We start from the raw sequence: 16,404 nt of genomic DNA, 5'->3' as shown, positions 1-16,404 counted from the left end.
GCTGCGGTGGTTGGGGGCGGCCGCGGTGGAGCGAAGGTTGCGATCCTTTCCCTGGTGAGGCCGCACCTGGAATGTTGCGTCCTGTTGTGCGCGCTGTCTGTAGTGAATGCACCCTGTCTTCCTGTGCTGTGACATAGTGATGGAAGTACTTTTCTGCTGTCAAGTGTAACAGTGCTTATCCTGTATTGACACTGTGTTTTCCTTTTATGCTCTTGTTAAGCGCATAACAATTACTTGTGATAATTTGCATTGATCGGTGATGTTTTTATAACTGGATTTGTCTTGCCCTTATTTCTTCATGGTTGTCGCTGTGGGTTTTGTTTGTAACTGCTTGTATATTCCATGCTGGTAGATTTCATGCTCTTTACTGAATTGATGCTTTTGTATTGTCTTTTGGAATGTCTTTTGGACAGTCTGATTATCACTTACATTACTGATGTTCCTGACTTTGTCATCACAAATTTCCATTCACAGTCCTATATATGGCAGTGTAGCCATAAATTTAGACTTCGGATTTAAAATATGATGTATGTTGTGTCTAGTCCTTATAGCAAACTTCTGTTAACATTTGTCAATATTATTCATTGTTGACTTCCTATTAGCCTACTTTGTCTTAAAATGTACTTGTACTAATGTTTATTTTTGCCAGTTGAGATGGAATTCATACCACTGATTTTAATATTAATTACAGCATTTAAAATGTGTATGTTTTTTCTTCTTTGTAGAGTGGGATTTCAATGGAACAACAGAGTGAACAAAGATATATCTTCATGTTAAAGTAATGGATAAATTCCAAGAATTTACAAGTAACCTTTGCTGATCTGAGTAACACAGAGATAGTTCTGTAAGAGACTGAAAGTAACACAATAAAAGGTATGTAACTGTATGATGAAATGTACTTGCTTCTTGCTTTATAAGTATGGTATTAGACTGTGTAACATAAAAGAACGTCAGATGGGAAGCTTATTGTGTTTCTGTCTTTTATTTTGAAATTTCTCCTTTACACTTAATAGAAAGAGTTGTATATTGTTTTTTATCAACTATGTGCACTAAGACAACGAGGAAATTATTAAGCACTGTTTATAAAAGTCAAGGAATACTCATGGAAGAAATTCAGTAGTCTTTGTAGTGGTGTCACAAACTTTAATGTCTGTGGTGTTTGATGTAATACATGATATTGCCTGTGATACTTGTAAGTATGAGCCTTTTGTCTGTTGAAATCAGGCTGATGTTCTACTAGTACATTAAGCTGGCTCAGGTAGAAGAACAGCAGAATTCTAGAAATCATCAAGGCCAGCCCCCTGGCTAAAGCAGATTCCCTACAGTTGGTCACACAGGAAAGTGTGCAGATGGGTCTACCCTGAGTGGGAAAACAATCCAAAATGTTTCCAATTATTCCACATATTTTGGCATCAAAAAATCATGTGGTGGATATTAGTTGGAGCATGGTGAGAACATTTATCAATAGAATGGACTACTGTTCCATTCTGTGTTGTCTTTGTAGAAATGTGATCTTTTTTCTTCTATGGCTGAATGATCTTGCTTGCCTTCTGTAGTGTTTTCAGTCTCTAGATGTTACAAATGTAATAAATGTTTTTTGAGGAATAAGAAACACATCCTGTTACAGAAAAGATTACATTTTGACTGGTGTTTAATACTTCATGTTTTGGTTATATGTGACTTGAGTAGACCTTGTTACTTTTGCAAGATTCGTTTAGTAGCCACATTAGTGCAATGGGTTATTTCTCCATTTGTAAAGGAAGCATTTGTACATGCATACATGTGTAGGTATGTTCTCAGAGAACTGTAATCCTTCATTAGTAAAACAACAGCATTTTGCTTTCCATGATAAAGACAAAACCTTACGAAGACAAGTGTGCGTTCTGCAGAAACTGCAAGGGAGCAGCACCATAAATCTAAATTATCCTCTCTTACTTTTTGGTATCTCAGATATTCGTTTCCAAGATCTCTTGAATGCATATAATTAACACGTTTTACTTTTCACTGTGCACATCACTTTATTCAAACCTGCATTGATCATCTTATGATAGTGGTGTATATCTAAAACTTGAGCTCTGTTACTAATCAAAAGCAATCTTAGTAGATATCCAAAGTGTAAGATACCAAAGAAAATAGAATCCAGGTTGACCTCTGTTGGTAATTCAGAAACTCAACGTGATTAGAATAATGAAATTGTTTTTCTTATTATTATAAAGTCTTTTAAGCTTAAGCTTAAATTCACTGAGATTTCAGCTCTGAGAATTCACTGAGATTTCAGTTTAATGCAACATTTGCTATTTGTATTTCTTGTGTCAATTTAAATAAATACAGTCTGTTTTATTATCTGTTGGTGTGTTCTCACTTAACAAATTATAAGTTTCAATCTTCTGTTAGTTTCATGTTTTCTCAGTACTCATGGGTAAGAGAAAGGAAGAAAGTGTTTCAAAGCCTCCATTCCACAAAAGACAGAGACAAGAACACATAGATGAACATAGTGATGAGTCCAGTGATGAAGAAAACACACGGTTTTCAGCTGATAATAGTTTCTCTTTAACATCGGTAAGTTGTTCTAAAAAATCCCCCCAAAAAATTGATATTTTAAAAAAAGTAAACCTGTGACTTTTGGAGTAAGTCTTAAATACAGCATTCAATGGAACCAATACAAAAAATGAAACAATTAGAGGTAATGACTGTAATAGGATTTTTGAATGAGTTCACTCTTTTTTTAGATTGTGTATTTTTGGCAGTTGATCATAAAGTAACGTGTAGGTCACTTGAAAGTAGTGCCTCCTATTTCACAGAATCATAGAATTGTTTGAGTTGGAAGGAAACCGTAAAGATCATTTAATTAAATTCCTGTGCAATGAGCAGGGACACCTACAGTTCCATCAGGGTGCTTAGAGCCCCATCCAGTCTGACTTTGAACATCTCCAAGGACAGAGCGTTCACCACCATTCTGGGCAACCTCGAGTGCCTCACAACCCCTTTGGTAAAAACTTCTTCCTTATATCCATTCTAAATCTCCCATCTTAGTTTGAAACCATTTCCCCTTGCCCTGTCACAAAAGACCTTGCTAAAGAGTCTGTCCCCTTCTTTGTTATAGCCATCTTTTGAATATTGAAATTCTGTTATCAGATCTACCCAGAGCCTTCTATTCTCCAGACTATGTGCCATTGTTTTACACATCAAGTGACCCAGCGATACACCTTTGCTTCATCTGCACTTCCATGTCTAATGCCGTTTTATCAGATTGCCACTCTGCTGCACAGCAACAAAATGTAATGGAATGTTGGCAAGAAACTTCAACCTCTACTCCCATACCACCACCATCTGCCTCTGACGTTATGGAGCAACATAATAAAATAGGAGGCATTATAGTATAGTATAGTATCCTGGTTTTATGGAATGAATACTACTGAAATTGACAAATAAGTAAAGCAAAAAGATTTTGCTTTATAGAATTATTGCATATTTGTTTAAGGTATTAAGAAAAGTAGAAAGTGTATTTAGAAAAACATGATTTGCTTAAAGAAGCACTGAATGCTTTCATTTCATAGCTGACGCTTGCAAATGAATAACAGAAATGTTTGAAATGAAATGAAACTTGAAGACATGAAAATTCTTTTCTCTTTTTCTGTAGTAGTTGAATTTTAAGTTTGGTGGTAATCTTTTTAAAAATATTTATTGAGCTTAAATATATGGCTTTGCATATTATAAGATACTGATGTTGAGTTATAGCCCACAGAGATATAACTCTTAATTTTCTTGAACAGTACTCTCTGTTCTGTGTCACTCCTGAAATTTTTTCTTGCTTAGAACACTTTTTTTTTTTTCAGAAGCACTGATAATAAAAAATCTCTTGTCAGAAAAGTACGTAATGAGTTGTACATCGGAATGTCTCTTTTGCTCCTAGTTTCATTTCCTCCTTCCTAATTTAACTCCTACTTCTCTCTCTCAAAGTCACTCCAAGGCTTTTTGCAGTGTTATTTCAATAAGTCTTTCTATGATACTCCTTATTAACTGCTCTAATAATTGTCTGTAATGTATGATCTTAATCTTTGATGTCATATAAAATATAAGTTAGGAAGAGAACTGACCAATTTTCGCTGTTTTGATCTTGATTTACATAACAACTGTTTTGTAATGAGCAATTTTCATAGTATCATGGATGAATGCTGATTTCCTTGTGGTTTATTACCATTCATGCTTTCTATCATAGTCATTTGAATTCTCATTATATTTAAGGTATGTGAAATGTGTTTCGTTAAAACACACAAGTGACGTAGTATTCTGATTATTTAGACTGTAGGGGAAGCTGGGATAATTGAAAGGATCCAGCTGAAGAACTTCATGTGCCATTCGATGTTGGGGCCTTTTCAGTTTGGATCAAATCTCAATTTTATTATTGGAAACAATGGAAGTAAGTACTAATGGTATCATTGCTATACAGAAGAACACTTTTGTTGAAACTTTAAAATGTATAATTTTTATTTGAAAAAGAATTGCTACTTCATCTCTGAATCTTTGGGGACTGTATCATAGAATCACCAAGGTTGGAAAAGACCCACAGAATCACCCAGTCCAACCATCCACCAGTCACCAATAGTTCTCACTAAACCATGTCCCTCAGGAAAATCCAAACGTTCCTTGAACACCTCCAGTGTCGGTGACTCCACCACCTCCCTGGGCAGCCCATTCCAGTGCCTGGCCACTCTTTCAGAGGAGCAGTATTTCCTAACGTCCAGCCTGAATCTTCCCTGGTGCAGCTTGAAGCCATTTCCTCTAGTCCTATCACCAGTTACATGAGAGAAGAGGCCAAACCCCAGCTCACTACAACCTCCCTTCAGGTAGTTATAGAGAGCAATGAGGTCTCCCCTGAGCCTCCTCTTCTCCAAACTGAACATTCCCAACTCCTTCAGCTGCTCCTCATAAGACCTGTGCTCCAGACCCCTCACCAGCTTTGTCGCCCTTCCTTGAACCCACTCCAGGCCTCCATGTCTTTCTTGCAGTGAGAGGCCCAAAACTGGACATAGTACTGGAGGCTTGGCCTCACCAGAGCTGAGTGCAGGGAGACAATCACTTCCCTGTTCTTGCTGGCAACACTGCTTCTGGTGCAAGCCTGGATGCCATTGGCCTTCTTGGCCACCTGGGCACACTGCTGGCTCGTGTTCAGCTGAGCATCAATCAATACCCCCAGGTCCATTTCCTCTACGCAGTCTTCCAGCCACTCTGCCCCAGGCCTGTAGCATTGCCTGGGGTTGTTGTGGCCAAAGCACAGGACCTGGCATTTGGTCTGGTTGAACTTCATCCCATTGGCTGTAGATGGATTCAATTTTATACTGGAGAATCACAGTCTATCCTAGTAGTGCAGAGCTAGTGAAAAGAGTTTTAAATTCAGACATTTATGAAAGATAAGCAAAACTTTTCATAGCTAAATTATACATAAATTTAAGTTTCACATAGGCATATATTCATTTTTTAAATACACAGTAGTTGTCCAAATATATGTTAACTTGAAACCGTTTTAGCAGGATGTAATACTTACCCAAGTTAATTTATTTTGGAGGGAGAATTTCAAAAATTATACATAGATATTAAAGAGGGCTTAAAATTTCCCTGGTAGTTAACTAAGTGATAATATGTGTTTGGTTTCTTTTGTATTATATGTGTTTTCTGTGTGCTTTTAAGAAACGGAATTTTCTTTCTTCTTGAGATAGAACATCTCATTGAACACAAATTAATGAAGTTTGGCTCAGCATGTTTTCTGGCGGAGAAACTTGGAAATGCCTGACTTATGATATTCTTTCCTAGGTTTGTGGCTGTTCTATATATCTGACAAGTTGAGATCTAACTGCTTGAATATGTAAGCAGTCAACAACTTCTAGTACAAATGAACTGAAGACGAAGTCACAGTAACTTCTGTTTTTTTTCTGTTTCCTTGTTTTTTGTTTGAAGAAAAAAAAACCTTCAGTGCTTCTGTTTCAGGTGGAAAAAGTTCTGTTTTAACTGCGCTGATTGTTGGACTTGGAGGAAAAGCCACTGCTACTAATAGAGGTTCCTCGTTAAAATTGTTTGTAAAAAGTGGAGAGAGGTAAGTATAACTTCCTTAGTTTTAAGGTGGAATATGTTTCGAGACTGATTCAGGTTACTTGCTCAGTATTCTGGCAACTTAATTCTTCTCTGTTCCCCTACTAGGTCTAACAGATAGAAATAAAAATCAAAATGCTGGAAGGGGCACGTTAAAAATAAAGAGAAATGTACCAGTAGCATACTATTTGCCAATGCACAGCAAAGGGTACTGCTTAAGTTAGTTCTCATGTATTAGATGTACTTGAATATCCTACAGATTGAAGAGTTCATTTGAAAAGTTCACCAGAAATGAATCATTACTGTTCTGTGAGCATGAGTTTAATTCTTTCTTTCTAGTGACATGAGTGTATGCACAGTGCAAAGACCTTGACACATGGGGGGAATTATTTAATGTGAAGGATGTGAATTAATGTCTGCTGCAAGAGTGGGGATAGTATGTTTAGGGAAAACAGAAAAAAGATGAGGGTTGATTCTTTGTATTTACATAAAACTGCAACTTGAAGCCCCAGACTTTTCCTTTCAGAAATATCTGGAGTAAAATTGCTTCAGTACCTGTCTTGTGTAATAACATTTCAGCATTCCCATTAGAAACAAAATATCTGAATTCAGAATTGAAACCACATCCCTTCTTTTCCAAAAAGAAAAACAAACAACCCTTAAGTAGTGAACTATAGGTTACTTTGTTTAGAGATGGCTATACAAGCCAAGCAATTTGTAAGCCAGCCTGGAGATAGGAGAACAACCAGAAAGGAACTTGATAATGCAACCTAAAGATAAAGGTACTGAGGTATGAAGGAAAAGTGGGAGAGTCTGCACATTTGCTTTTGCTCATGACTTCCTGAAGGTGCAAATAAAACAGATTGTGATGATCTTTTTGTCCACTTGTCTTCAATGCTGTTTTGGTTTTGATATCAGTATGTTTTGTTCCAATCTGTACTACGAATGACTTTTTGTGGAAAATTAAGTTCTGATTTTATTTTTCTTTTTAATTTATAACTCATTTCAGCTATCTGTGGGTGCTTGTGTGTTTACTTTTTTTTTTTTCCTTTAGCTCTGCAGATATCTCAGTAACACTGCAAAACCAAGGCAGAGATGCATTTAAACCGGAACTGTATGGTGATTCTATTATTGTGAATACACACATTAATCTGGAAGGGAGCAGAACTTACAGACTGAAAAGCAAATCTGGTTGGTGATAGTTTGTTTTGCCCTCAATCTTTAAATGGTTTAATGGTTTAATTACTTTAAATGCATTAATGTTAATGAAGGATTTTCTTACAAGGTTAACTTCTCTGTATCTGTGTTGGCATGTTAGACTGCAGTATGTTGGCATGTCAACAGCAGTTACTTTTCTCTCTCAAACACACTTCCTCTCTCCATTAGGTACTGTCATTTCTTCAAAAAAGGAGGAACTCTTAGGAATGCTTGATCACTTTAATATACAGGTAATTGTTAGTGCTTAAATTCTGTTTAACTTAAGACATTAGCTTGTGATGTTTCATTTTTCTAAATGAGAGAAGTTTGCCTTTTCCTTGTTTTTTATGATCACTTACAATGGCAAGAGAGCATTACAATTTAATAAACCTTGTACAGTGCTGGATAAGACCTTATTCCATGCAGGTCAATGTTCACCGTCATCTACAAGCTTGATATGTCCTGTCAATGAAAGACAGCATTGGTAGACTTCTTTCATATGCAAAGCTTTTTTTTGTTTGTTTTTTTTAATCACCTGCAGATTCTTTCAGTTTCTGCTGTTACAGAAATGTCGTTTTTTTGTTTTTCCTTTTTTTTTTTTTTCCTGCTTAAGTGATTAATGAAAAATCAGTTACTTTATACTTGATGTACACTATTCAAAATATTGCACCTGTCAAATAGTATAAACTTCTGTTACTGTGTAATGATTTTATTGTGGAAACTTCTGTAAGAATGTATTGGGCAATTCCTTTAATTGAATGCAGTACTTTGGCAGTTGATTAAAGAAGAATTAAATGTTGTTGCACAAAGTTCCCAATTCAGGACTTGTTAAGTAAATAAAACTTCCCAGAAGTCACTGATTCTTGTGAAAACAATTCCTTAGATGCCTTTATTGTGTTGCAAAGTTGCATTTGGAGTGTGTGTGCGTGTGTGTGTGTGTGTGTGTCCCTGCTTTCAGGGATGTGGGATTATAAGTCTTTTTTTCCCTAAAATATAAATGAAGTAACATATCCAATATTACAGGTAGAAAATCCTGTGTCTGTTTTAACCCAAGAGATGAGTAAGCTCTTCTTACAGTCTAAAAATGAGGGTGACAAGTATAAGGTAAGAAAAGTCATGTAACACTTTGATCAAATAATAAATGGTAACTTTCAGAATTAGTCAGTTGGTTTCAAGCAATTATTTAAAAAATGCAGCCCAGTAAAACAAGCAAACAAAACATTTGACACCAAAATACTGATTTCAGATTTGTAGAGGAGTTATGGAAGAGGTAGGAAAAGAAAAATCGTTTTCAGAAATCTAAATTTTAAATATCTAATTGGAGCAATTATCCACTTTGCAAAAACAGTTTTTTGAATTTTTTTTTTTTTCCTCTGACGGCATTGATAAATTCATGATTGTTTTTGTACACTCCTGAGTTAGTTTACTGAACAAAAGTACCCCATGGGTTGTTTACTGTAAGTATTATATAACACGTGTAGCAGTTGGAATGAGTCACATCCAGGCTGGATGTAGCTCTGGGCAGCCTGGTCTGGTGGTTAGCAGCCCTGCACGTAGCCGGGGGGGGTTAAAACCAGATGATCATTGTGGTCTTTTTCAACTCAGGCCATTCTATGATTCCATGATTTTTCTATGATAATTACTTAAAGTTATTTAGGTCTGCTGCTGAATCTGACATCTGCATTTTTCTTAATTCCCCCTTAGTTTTTTATGAAGGCAACTCAGCTGGAACAAATGAAAGAAGATTATTCATATATCATGAAAACTAAAGAAAATACACGTCTTCAGATAGAACAAGGAGTGGAGGTATATTAAAATTATAATAATTGTTAGTACTGTTTCGAGCACTGAAATAATTAGTAGTTGAACTATTAAGCTCCAAAACGTACCTTTCCAATGTCTCATTGCATTGTAGCTTTATGTACTCACAGTTGAACTTTTTTCCTAAAGCGTCTAAAAGAGCTTAAGCGAATTTACTGTGAAGAAAAGGAGCGCTATGAAAGCATCGAGTGTGTGAATGAAATGCAAAAACATCTTGAAGAGCTGAAGCATAAGATGGCTTGGGCAGTGGTAAATTTCTTGATAAAATGTTTCCTCAAGTGAAACTTAGTTTAAATTACTTCGGAATTACTGCAGACGTTCTGATATATGCTAATATTTAGGTGGCTGAAATGGAGAGAGAAATACAGCCGATCAGAGAAGGCATCAAAGCTGAAGAAGGAAATACAGAGAAGTTTGATCAGAAGCTGGAGGAATGTCAGGTACATAAAAGGTTAAAAACCATATGTTAATTTCCAGCTTCTTTGGCTCAGGGATAGAAATAGTATTTAAATTGGATGCTCCTTTAGCTTTAACATACTGAAGCTGGCCATCTTGGCTTTTTACAAGATGCTGCAACCTTACAAATAGCAGTGGTTACCATTTACATGTTTATTTGGCCATCTGAAGTGTAACAGTAACACTTGCATTCCACGTTTCATCGGGCAAAAATACTAAGGTGCTTAGTTTTCTGCTGGTTGTTAGGAGTACATGTGTGTATTCCTTTCACGCTGATAGCTTTCATTTAGGTAAAGGTTATGTTGTGTTGACTGGGAATTTGGGATAGCTAATATTGCTTGTAGCAGTGAATGGCAATTTAAACTGTTTCATGGTTGAGAGTCCTTCGTTACTCAATATTTATTTCTATAACAGGAGAGTGTCGTGATTCAAAAAGAGACTTGGAAATAAAACAAATTATTTGGATAGTAATTAAGTCTTCTGGAGGTAACAGGAAAGAATAATAAAAGACAAACATTCAGAGTTATGCATAAAACACATAATTTGCAGAAAAATTCTATACAATGTTATTTTAAACTTTTTAGCCTCTTAAAATTCCTCCAAATTTTCTGAATTGGCACTCATTTTTCACTGAAATTTTTAATATGCAAAAAATTAAAACTATATACTTTTGCAATTGAAGTGTTTTTACTTTATGGCCTTACATATGTATTTGTGTGGTACTGAGGAAACTTCGTCTGGATGGTGGTCTCATTTCTTTCCATGTCAGTGTATTTGGCCTTACTGTAGAAGTAGTCTGATATCTGAGTAAAACCTGAGTAAGAAAAGAAGGTTTGATAGTTAATTGGTTTTCGGAGTGTGCTCCTATGTTTATTTTCCTCTTTGCATATCTGTAGTGTCAATTACATATACATAAGACATACAAATACATATATATAAGACATGTCAGCAAATGGATTCTTTTCAGTGGTATTTCTTCTATAGCATGAAGAGGTTCTGATTTTTTTTTTTTTTTTTCTTTCTACACACATATCATTCTCTTGTTACCCTAAAGATAAAAGTAAATGAAGCGGAAGAAAAATGCAAAGCAATACAAGAGAAGTTGATAACAGTAAATGGTGAAGCTGAAGCCCTGCATACTCAGTGTATGTCTTCAAAAGCTGAAGTTCAGACAAGAAGAAAAGCAGTCAATGAAGCTGAGGTAGGCGAAGGAACTTTTTTAAAACCTTAATCCTGTCCATGGTCTACCCATATGTACTTCTTTGTCTGTGTCTAGGCTTTATGAATGTCATCTAGCTCAGTGTAGTTCAAAATAGGTGTAATTTCTGGCTTGACTGGCAAGCAGCTTCTGTTCACAGTCATAGAGTTTATATCTTTACACAGGTGTTAAGAAATGGACAGCCTAAGTCAGCACTAATAAGATTCAGATGTGTGAAATGGGAGGAATAACAAAGTTAACCTCAAATTAAAGTTCTTCTTGTCTCAAGTATTGATAATTGTTTGTTGTACAGATGCAGTTCAGTGTTTACTTCCTCAAAATTGTAATTCTGTGTTGAAATTACTCTTCCATTAAACTAATATGTCCTATTTCCTTCACAGTTGCTTCATAATCGTGTCAGAACTGAGCTGAAACGTCTGGCAAAAGATGATGAACAGCTACGTAACCGAATTGAGGAAATGAAAAAGAGGTAAATACTCATACTGTGATGTTGTGTTGTTAATGTATAGATATGTACAGAGTGAACTCTTCTGGGTAATAAGAAAATCTACAACAAGAAAAAACATTTATTTAATCTTTCACAGGCTCCACTTAAATATTTAAACATCTCTACTTTGTATAACAAGGTTTCCATTGGATGATGATGAGGCAACTGGGCAGAAAAAAAAAGGCTATTTTTTTTCCTGATGACATTTTCTAGCTTACACAGTGTTGCAAAATAATTAATCATTAAACCAAATGTAATAGGAATGTAACCAGGGGAGGTTATGTATAATTACAAATGGAAAATGAAATAAATCACTGGTACCTGTTTTGTAGATCTTGTAAATGCTCTGAATCTTAAATATAAATTTTTGATACGTAGATCTCATATATGTTACGTTAAATAAAGTCTGTATCACAAATCATCTTGCTGTTTTCAAATACTGAAGTATGATGATTTCTTCTAGTGCTTATCAGGCTTCAGAGTCTGAAAGGCTGGAAAAAGAAAGGAAAATCACACAGTTAAAGGAGAAGTTGAAGGCACTTCGTGATGAAGAAATAATGATTGGCCAACAGATGGATCAGTTTCAGCAAGCTATTTATAAGCACAAAGAAGAATTTGCTAAACTTAAGTGAGTTAGTTTTTGAGTATAACTATTTTTCTTCATATTGTTGAGATCTCTTCTTAAGTACCTGCAATTCTTTGTGTTCTTGACATGTTAGGTTCAGTTTCTGTATTCGTTTCCCCCACCTACTTTCTTCCTCAGTTATCATAGGACTTGCTAAACTTTTCTTTGCAAAATATGACTGAAGCTAGAAAATTATGGAGAGTTAACAGAACTGTACATGATAACTATTATATCTATTGTATCTAAGTGCAAATTTATAGACTTTGAATCATTTGCTTTAGATGTCTATTTAACCATGACTGAACTAGAAAAACAAAGTGTTCCTAGGTTTTGATTTGGGAACCTGAACTTTCGTACAATGGTTACCTGAGAGCTTTATGGTGATGTTGGTATTTGTTGTTTTAAGAGATTTGGGAATTGTTGCATATTACAACTGAAGTATTATTTCAAACATCTTTTACCGTTAGAGAAGATGGTGAAATATGAAAATAGAAAGTTATATTGATCCTTTGTTGGTTTTTTTTATGTCAGTATTGCACATTGCTTACACAGCAATATATACTATAAATTTACAATTTGTTAGATGTCTTTATTTGTATTAAAAAATCATGTTAGAATACTGTCCTGCTATTATGCTTTTTTCTTCAGTTGAATTTTATACTAAGTGAAATTGTACTACTTGATATTTTTGGAAACATTTCTGTTCATCTACTTTGGTGGGATTTGTACCTTGATTTGTGACTTTTCTTCTTAACCACGATGAAAGATAGAAAGAGAAGTAATGTAAAACTGTGTTGCAAAGTAGCATTTTCTTACCTGTGTGGGGTTCTTTTTGGTTTTTATTTCATGTTTTTTGAAGCTCTGAAAATAGTTGCAAGTATGTAGCTCACTATACATTGAAATACTGAGGTCCTGACATGCTGTCCTATTATATTAGTTCTTGAAAAATAACTATTTCTGTGAAATTAAGGCTGTTCTCCTACTAGGGAAAAAAAAAAATAACTCTTCTCTTAGGAGAGAAGACTCTGATGTGAGACAAGACTTGGATGCTAAACAGAAGCATCTGAGAGAGCTGAGAGATAGTAAAACAAATGCCTTTAAAAGATTTGGACAACATATGCCATCATTGCTTGAAGAAGTTGAAATAGCCTACAGGCAAGGGCAATTTAAACACAAACCTGTTGGACCTTTAGGTAAGAATGACAGCTTTTCAGCTTTTTCAAGACAATTTTTGGGCTTTTTCCTTATGGGCTTTATTGAAGAGCTGATAACGTCAACAGTGAAGTTCAGAAAAACTGTTGTTTATGAAGCTTCAGATGTATCTTTAGTCTGGGAAATACAGAGGGAACTTCTGTGCATGGCTGCCAACATATACTAAAAGACTATACCATAGGTAAGATTTCAGTGCAAAATAGCTGAGCTTCCTTCTGTGTTGCAGGTCTCCTCTGCATGTTGCATAGAGCTTGTGTAGAGTATTACTTCAGCGAGATGATAAGCTTTATGTCTCACATCACCCTTCTGTGCTCTAGTTGACTGTAACTTGGTGATAGCACTGTCCTACTGTCAGACAGGTTTTTACTTAAAATATACAATGACTGCCTGGTAGTGTTGTCATGCTTGAGTTGCTTTGCATGGAGCAGCTTAGAAAAAACTTTCCAAGAAAGTTTGATTTCATTTGTGTCTGCCAGAGATATTCAAAGTTGGGGTCTGGATCCCCCAGCACAAGAAAGACAGGGAGTTATTGGAGAGGCTTCAGGGGGTGACAAAGATGATCAGGGGACTGGAGCACCTCCCCTATGAGGACAAACTGAGGGAGCTGGTTTTGTTCAGCCTGAAGAAAAGAAGGCTGTGGGGTGACCTCACTGCAGCCTAAAGGGAGCCTATAAACAGGAGGGGAGCCAACTCTTTGAAAAGATAGATTATAGCAGGACAAGGGGAAACGGTTTTAAGTTGAAGGAGGAAAGACTCAGGTTGGATATGAGGGAGAAGTTCTTTGCATAGAGAGTGGTGAGGTGCTGGAACAGACTGCTGAGAAGGCTGTGGATGCCCCATCCCTGGAGGTGTTCAAGGCCAGGTTGGATGGGGCCCTGGGCAGCCTGTTCTAGTATTAAATGGGGAGATTGGTGGCCCTGCCTGTGGCAGGAAGGTTAGAGATCCATGATCCTTCCCTTCCTACCAAAATCATTCTATGATTCAAAGCTGTGTGCAGTTTGTAAGTGGCAGTAAAGGCTTCAGTGTGTTCTAGAGGTAAATGCAAAGACAGAGTGCTTAATTAACGGGAGTACCAGACACTTACTGCAGCAAGGATATGTGAACACAGTACTGCCAACAGGTGATACACAATGGAAATCCTCACAGTAGTTTGGTTTGCAGCGTACCTATTCCTCTGCCTTTAGCCTTAAAGCATGAAATTGTTTCTAAGTGATCTTTGCCCAGATTTGTTCTTGCTTTTCTGCTATTAGATGTGTGCCGCAATGAAATTAATAGTGACCTTTTAGAATTTTTAGGGGGAGGGGAAAAAAAAAAGGCAGTAAGCCTATATACGTAGGCTTCTCTAGGAAAAGATATTGTCTGTATTCTCAGGGGTGGCCTGTCTGTTTTGCTTTTTTTCTTTAGTTAAAGTTTGCTTTTATTTTAGTCTTCTTTTTCCTTTTTTTTAATAGTAGATTTTATTTCAGACTCTCTAAAAAAAGGGAAAACAAACAAACAAACCTGGAGTGATAAAAATGCACTGCTTAAATATGTTATAGACAAAAGCTAAAGCTTTGTCTTTTGTGTTTGTTTAGGTGCTTTCATTCATCCAAAAGATCCTGAACTATCTCTGGCTATTGAAGCTTGTTTAAAGACCTTAGTTCAGGCATTTTGCTGCGATAATCATAGTGATGAAAGAGTTCTTCAGCAACTGATGTCAAAATATTATCCACATGGAGCTAGACCTTCAATAATTGTAAATAAATTTCATGATAAGATTTATGATGTTAGACACAGGTAAGTTGTGATTGGACTGTTGCTACATAGCTGCAGTAATTCAAATTATTAAGAGTTGAAAGGAACTATTTGTAATACAATTTAAAGAATCTTGTGTAAGTTTTATGCATGGTTGTTTTTTCTTCTTTTCTTTAGTGGAGTTCATCATCCAGAGTTCCCATCAGTTCTCACAGCGTTGGAAATAGATGGTGCAGCAGTTGCTAACTGTTTGATCAATGTGAGGGGTATAGAAAAAGTCCTGCTAATTAAAGTAAGGCTCTCCACTCCCTACAGGCCTTTAAAGAAAGGCATTATCTCTTTGTATAGTAAATACAGGACCTTCTCTGGTTTTTGCTTATCACAAACACTGAGGTAGAGAATTCTTCCATCCCTGAAAGGCTGAGGGATTGGAACTAGTTGGACTTTAAGGTCCCTTCCAACTCAGCCATTCTATGATTCTATGAAGCGTAACTTCCAGACACGCTGAGAGGAGGTGAGGTCTCTGGCTCACTGGACCCAAACTGCAACAATTATCAGTGTTTTAATGCAGACGTGCTTTTCTCCTGGCAGGCTTTCCATAAAGGCACTCATGACACTTAATATGCTGTCAGTATCCCACTTTGAACACCATTTTTCTGCTTAGACGAGTAAACTGGCAATGACCATCATGGCCCTAAATATGGGCCTTACTTAAGAATCAGTAATATTAGAGCTTTTGTTGTTCTTGTTATTTCCTCACTCTCTTCCTTCACTGTCTTGCCACAACTGTGTTCATAGGTCTTGACTTCCCTCTTGAGCATTGATTACTTCTGATCAGGCAAAAAATCATGCTGATTTCTGCTATGTGGCTGCTTGGGGTGTTACTGTCCAACATCCCTGGGTATTCCTTGGCGTTTTTCTCTACAGAGCTCTCCCTGTTTCTTTCCAGGATTGTCCCAGTTTATTCTGAGAATATACATCACCTTTCTGGGCCCCTAATTTATCTGTTTTTCCAGTCTAAAATGTATGCCTGTGATCAGCCTCCTAACTGCTGTCTCTTTACTAATTGTCAGATAAAGGATGTGTCAGTTTTCTATAGTCCATGTGTTACCAAAACTTGTAGTCACCCCTTCCACTTGAACCTAGCAAGTAGCAGGCTTCTGCTTGAGAATTCAAAATCTTCTTTTTAGGCATTCACCCACTCACGTCTATGTGAAATCATTTTCCATCTGATTGTGTTTCCATCTGGTCCTTTTAAGATCTCACTGAACAACTTCAACTGAATCTGAAAAAAATTGAAAAAGTGTGATGTAGAGGAAGTGATGCTTCAGAATGGATGAGTGTATAAATAGTAATTTCCTCAGACAAGGACACTTGTGACCACTTAACTTGACACTGGCAATTGTTTTTACCAGCAGATTTCCCAATCTTTAATTTAATTTTGTTTGATGTACTTAGCAGATCTCTTTGAAACATTATTTCTTGGTGTGTATTCCATTTCTGATAATTAAATATATTTAGTGTGTAGTGACCTTTTTGTTATTGACTTTTTCCCCCCCCCCCGCC

General features: G+C 36.3%; 1 protein-coding gene across 1 annotated transcript in view; it reads left to right on the top strand.

Annotated features, from left to right (window-relative positions):
- The window catches only part of SMC6 (structural maintenance of chromosomes 6), a 32,463-nt gene continuing 16,059 nt past the window's right edge, over nucleotides 1-16,404 (top strand). Inside the window, exons 1-17 of the mRNA XM_010707962.2 lie at nucleotides 1-54; nucleotides 726-873; nucleotides 2,395-2,559; nucleotides 4,303-4,420; nucleotides 5,986-6,091; nucleotides 7,142-7,278; nucleotides 7,474-7,535; nucleotides 8,308-8,388; nucleotides 8,989-9,090; nucleotides 9,235-9,354; nucleotides 9,447-9,545; nucleotides 10,616-10,762; nucleotides 11,161-11,249; nucleotides 11,731-11,895; nucleotides 12,907-13,085; nucleotides 14,679-14,880; nucleotides 15,016-15,130. Coding sequence (XP_010706264.1) covers nucleotides 2,416-2,559; nucleotides 4,303-4,420; nucleotides 5,986-6,091; nucleotides 7,142-7,278; nucleotides 7,474-7,535; nucleotides 8,308-8,388; nucleotides 8,989-9,090; nucleotides 9,235-9,354; nucleotides 9,447-9,545; nucleotides 10,616-10,762; nucleotides 11,161-11,249; nucleotides 11,731-11,895; nucleotides 12,907-13,085; nucleotides 14,679-14,880; nucleotides 15,016-15,130 — 1,866 coding nt within the window. The 5' untranslated portion in view covers nucleotides 1-54; nucleotides 726-873; nucleotides 2,395-2,415. The remainder of the gene's footprint in view (nucleotides 55-725; nucleotides 874-2,394; nucleotides 2,560-4,302; nucleotides 4,421-5,985; nucleotides 6,092-7,141; nucleotides 7,279-7,473; nucleotides 7,536-8,307; nucleotides 8,389-8,988; nucleotides 9,091-9,234; nucleotides 9,355-9,446; nucleotides 9,546-10,615; nucleotides 10,763-11,160; nucleotides 11,250-11,730; nucleotides 11,896-12,906; nucleotides 13,086-14,678; nucleotides 14,881-15,015; nucleotides 15,131-16,404) is intronic.

This window comes from Meleagris gallopavo, chromosome 2, assembly GCF_000146605.3.
Source record: "Meleagris gallopavo isolate NT-WF06-2002-E0010 breed Aviagen turkey brand Nicholas breeding stock chromosome 2, Turkey_5.1, whole genome shotgun sequence".
NCBI lineage: Eukaryota > Metazoa > Chordata > Aves > Galliformes > Phasianidae > Meleagris > Meleagris gallopavo.
This window is presented reverse-complemented; position numbering and strand designations above follow the sequence as displayed.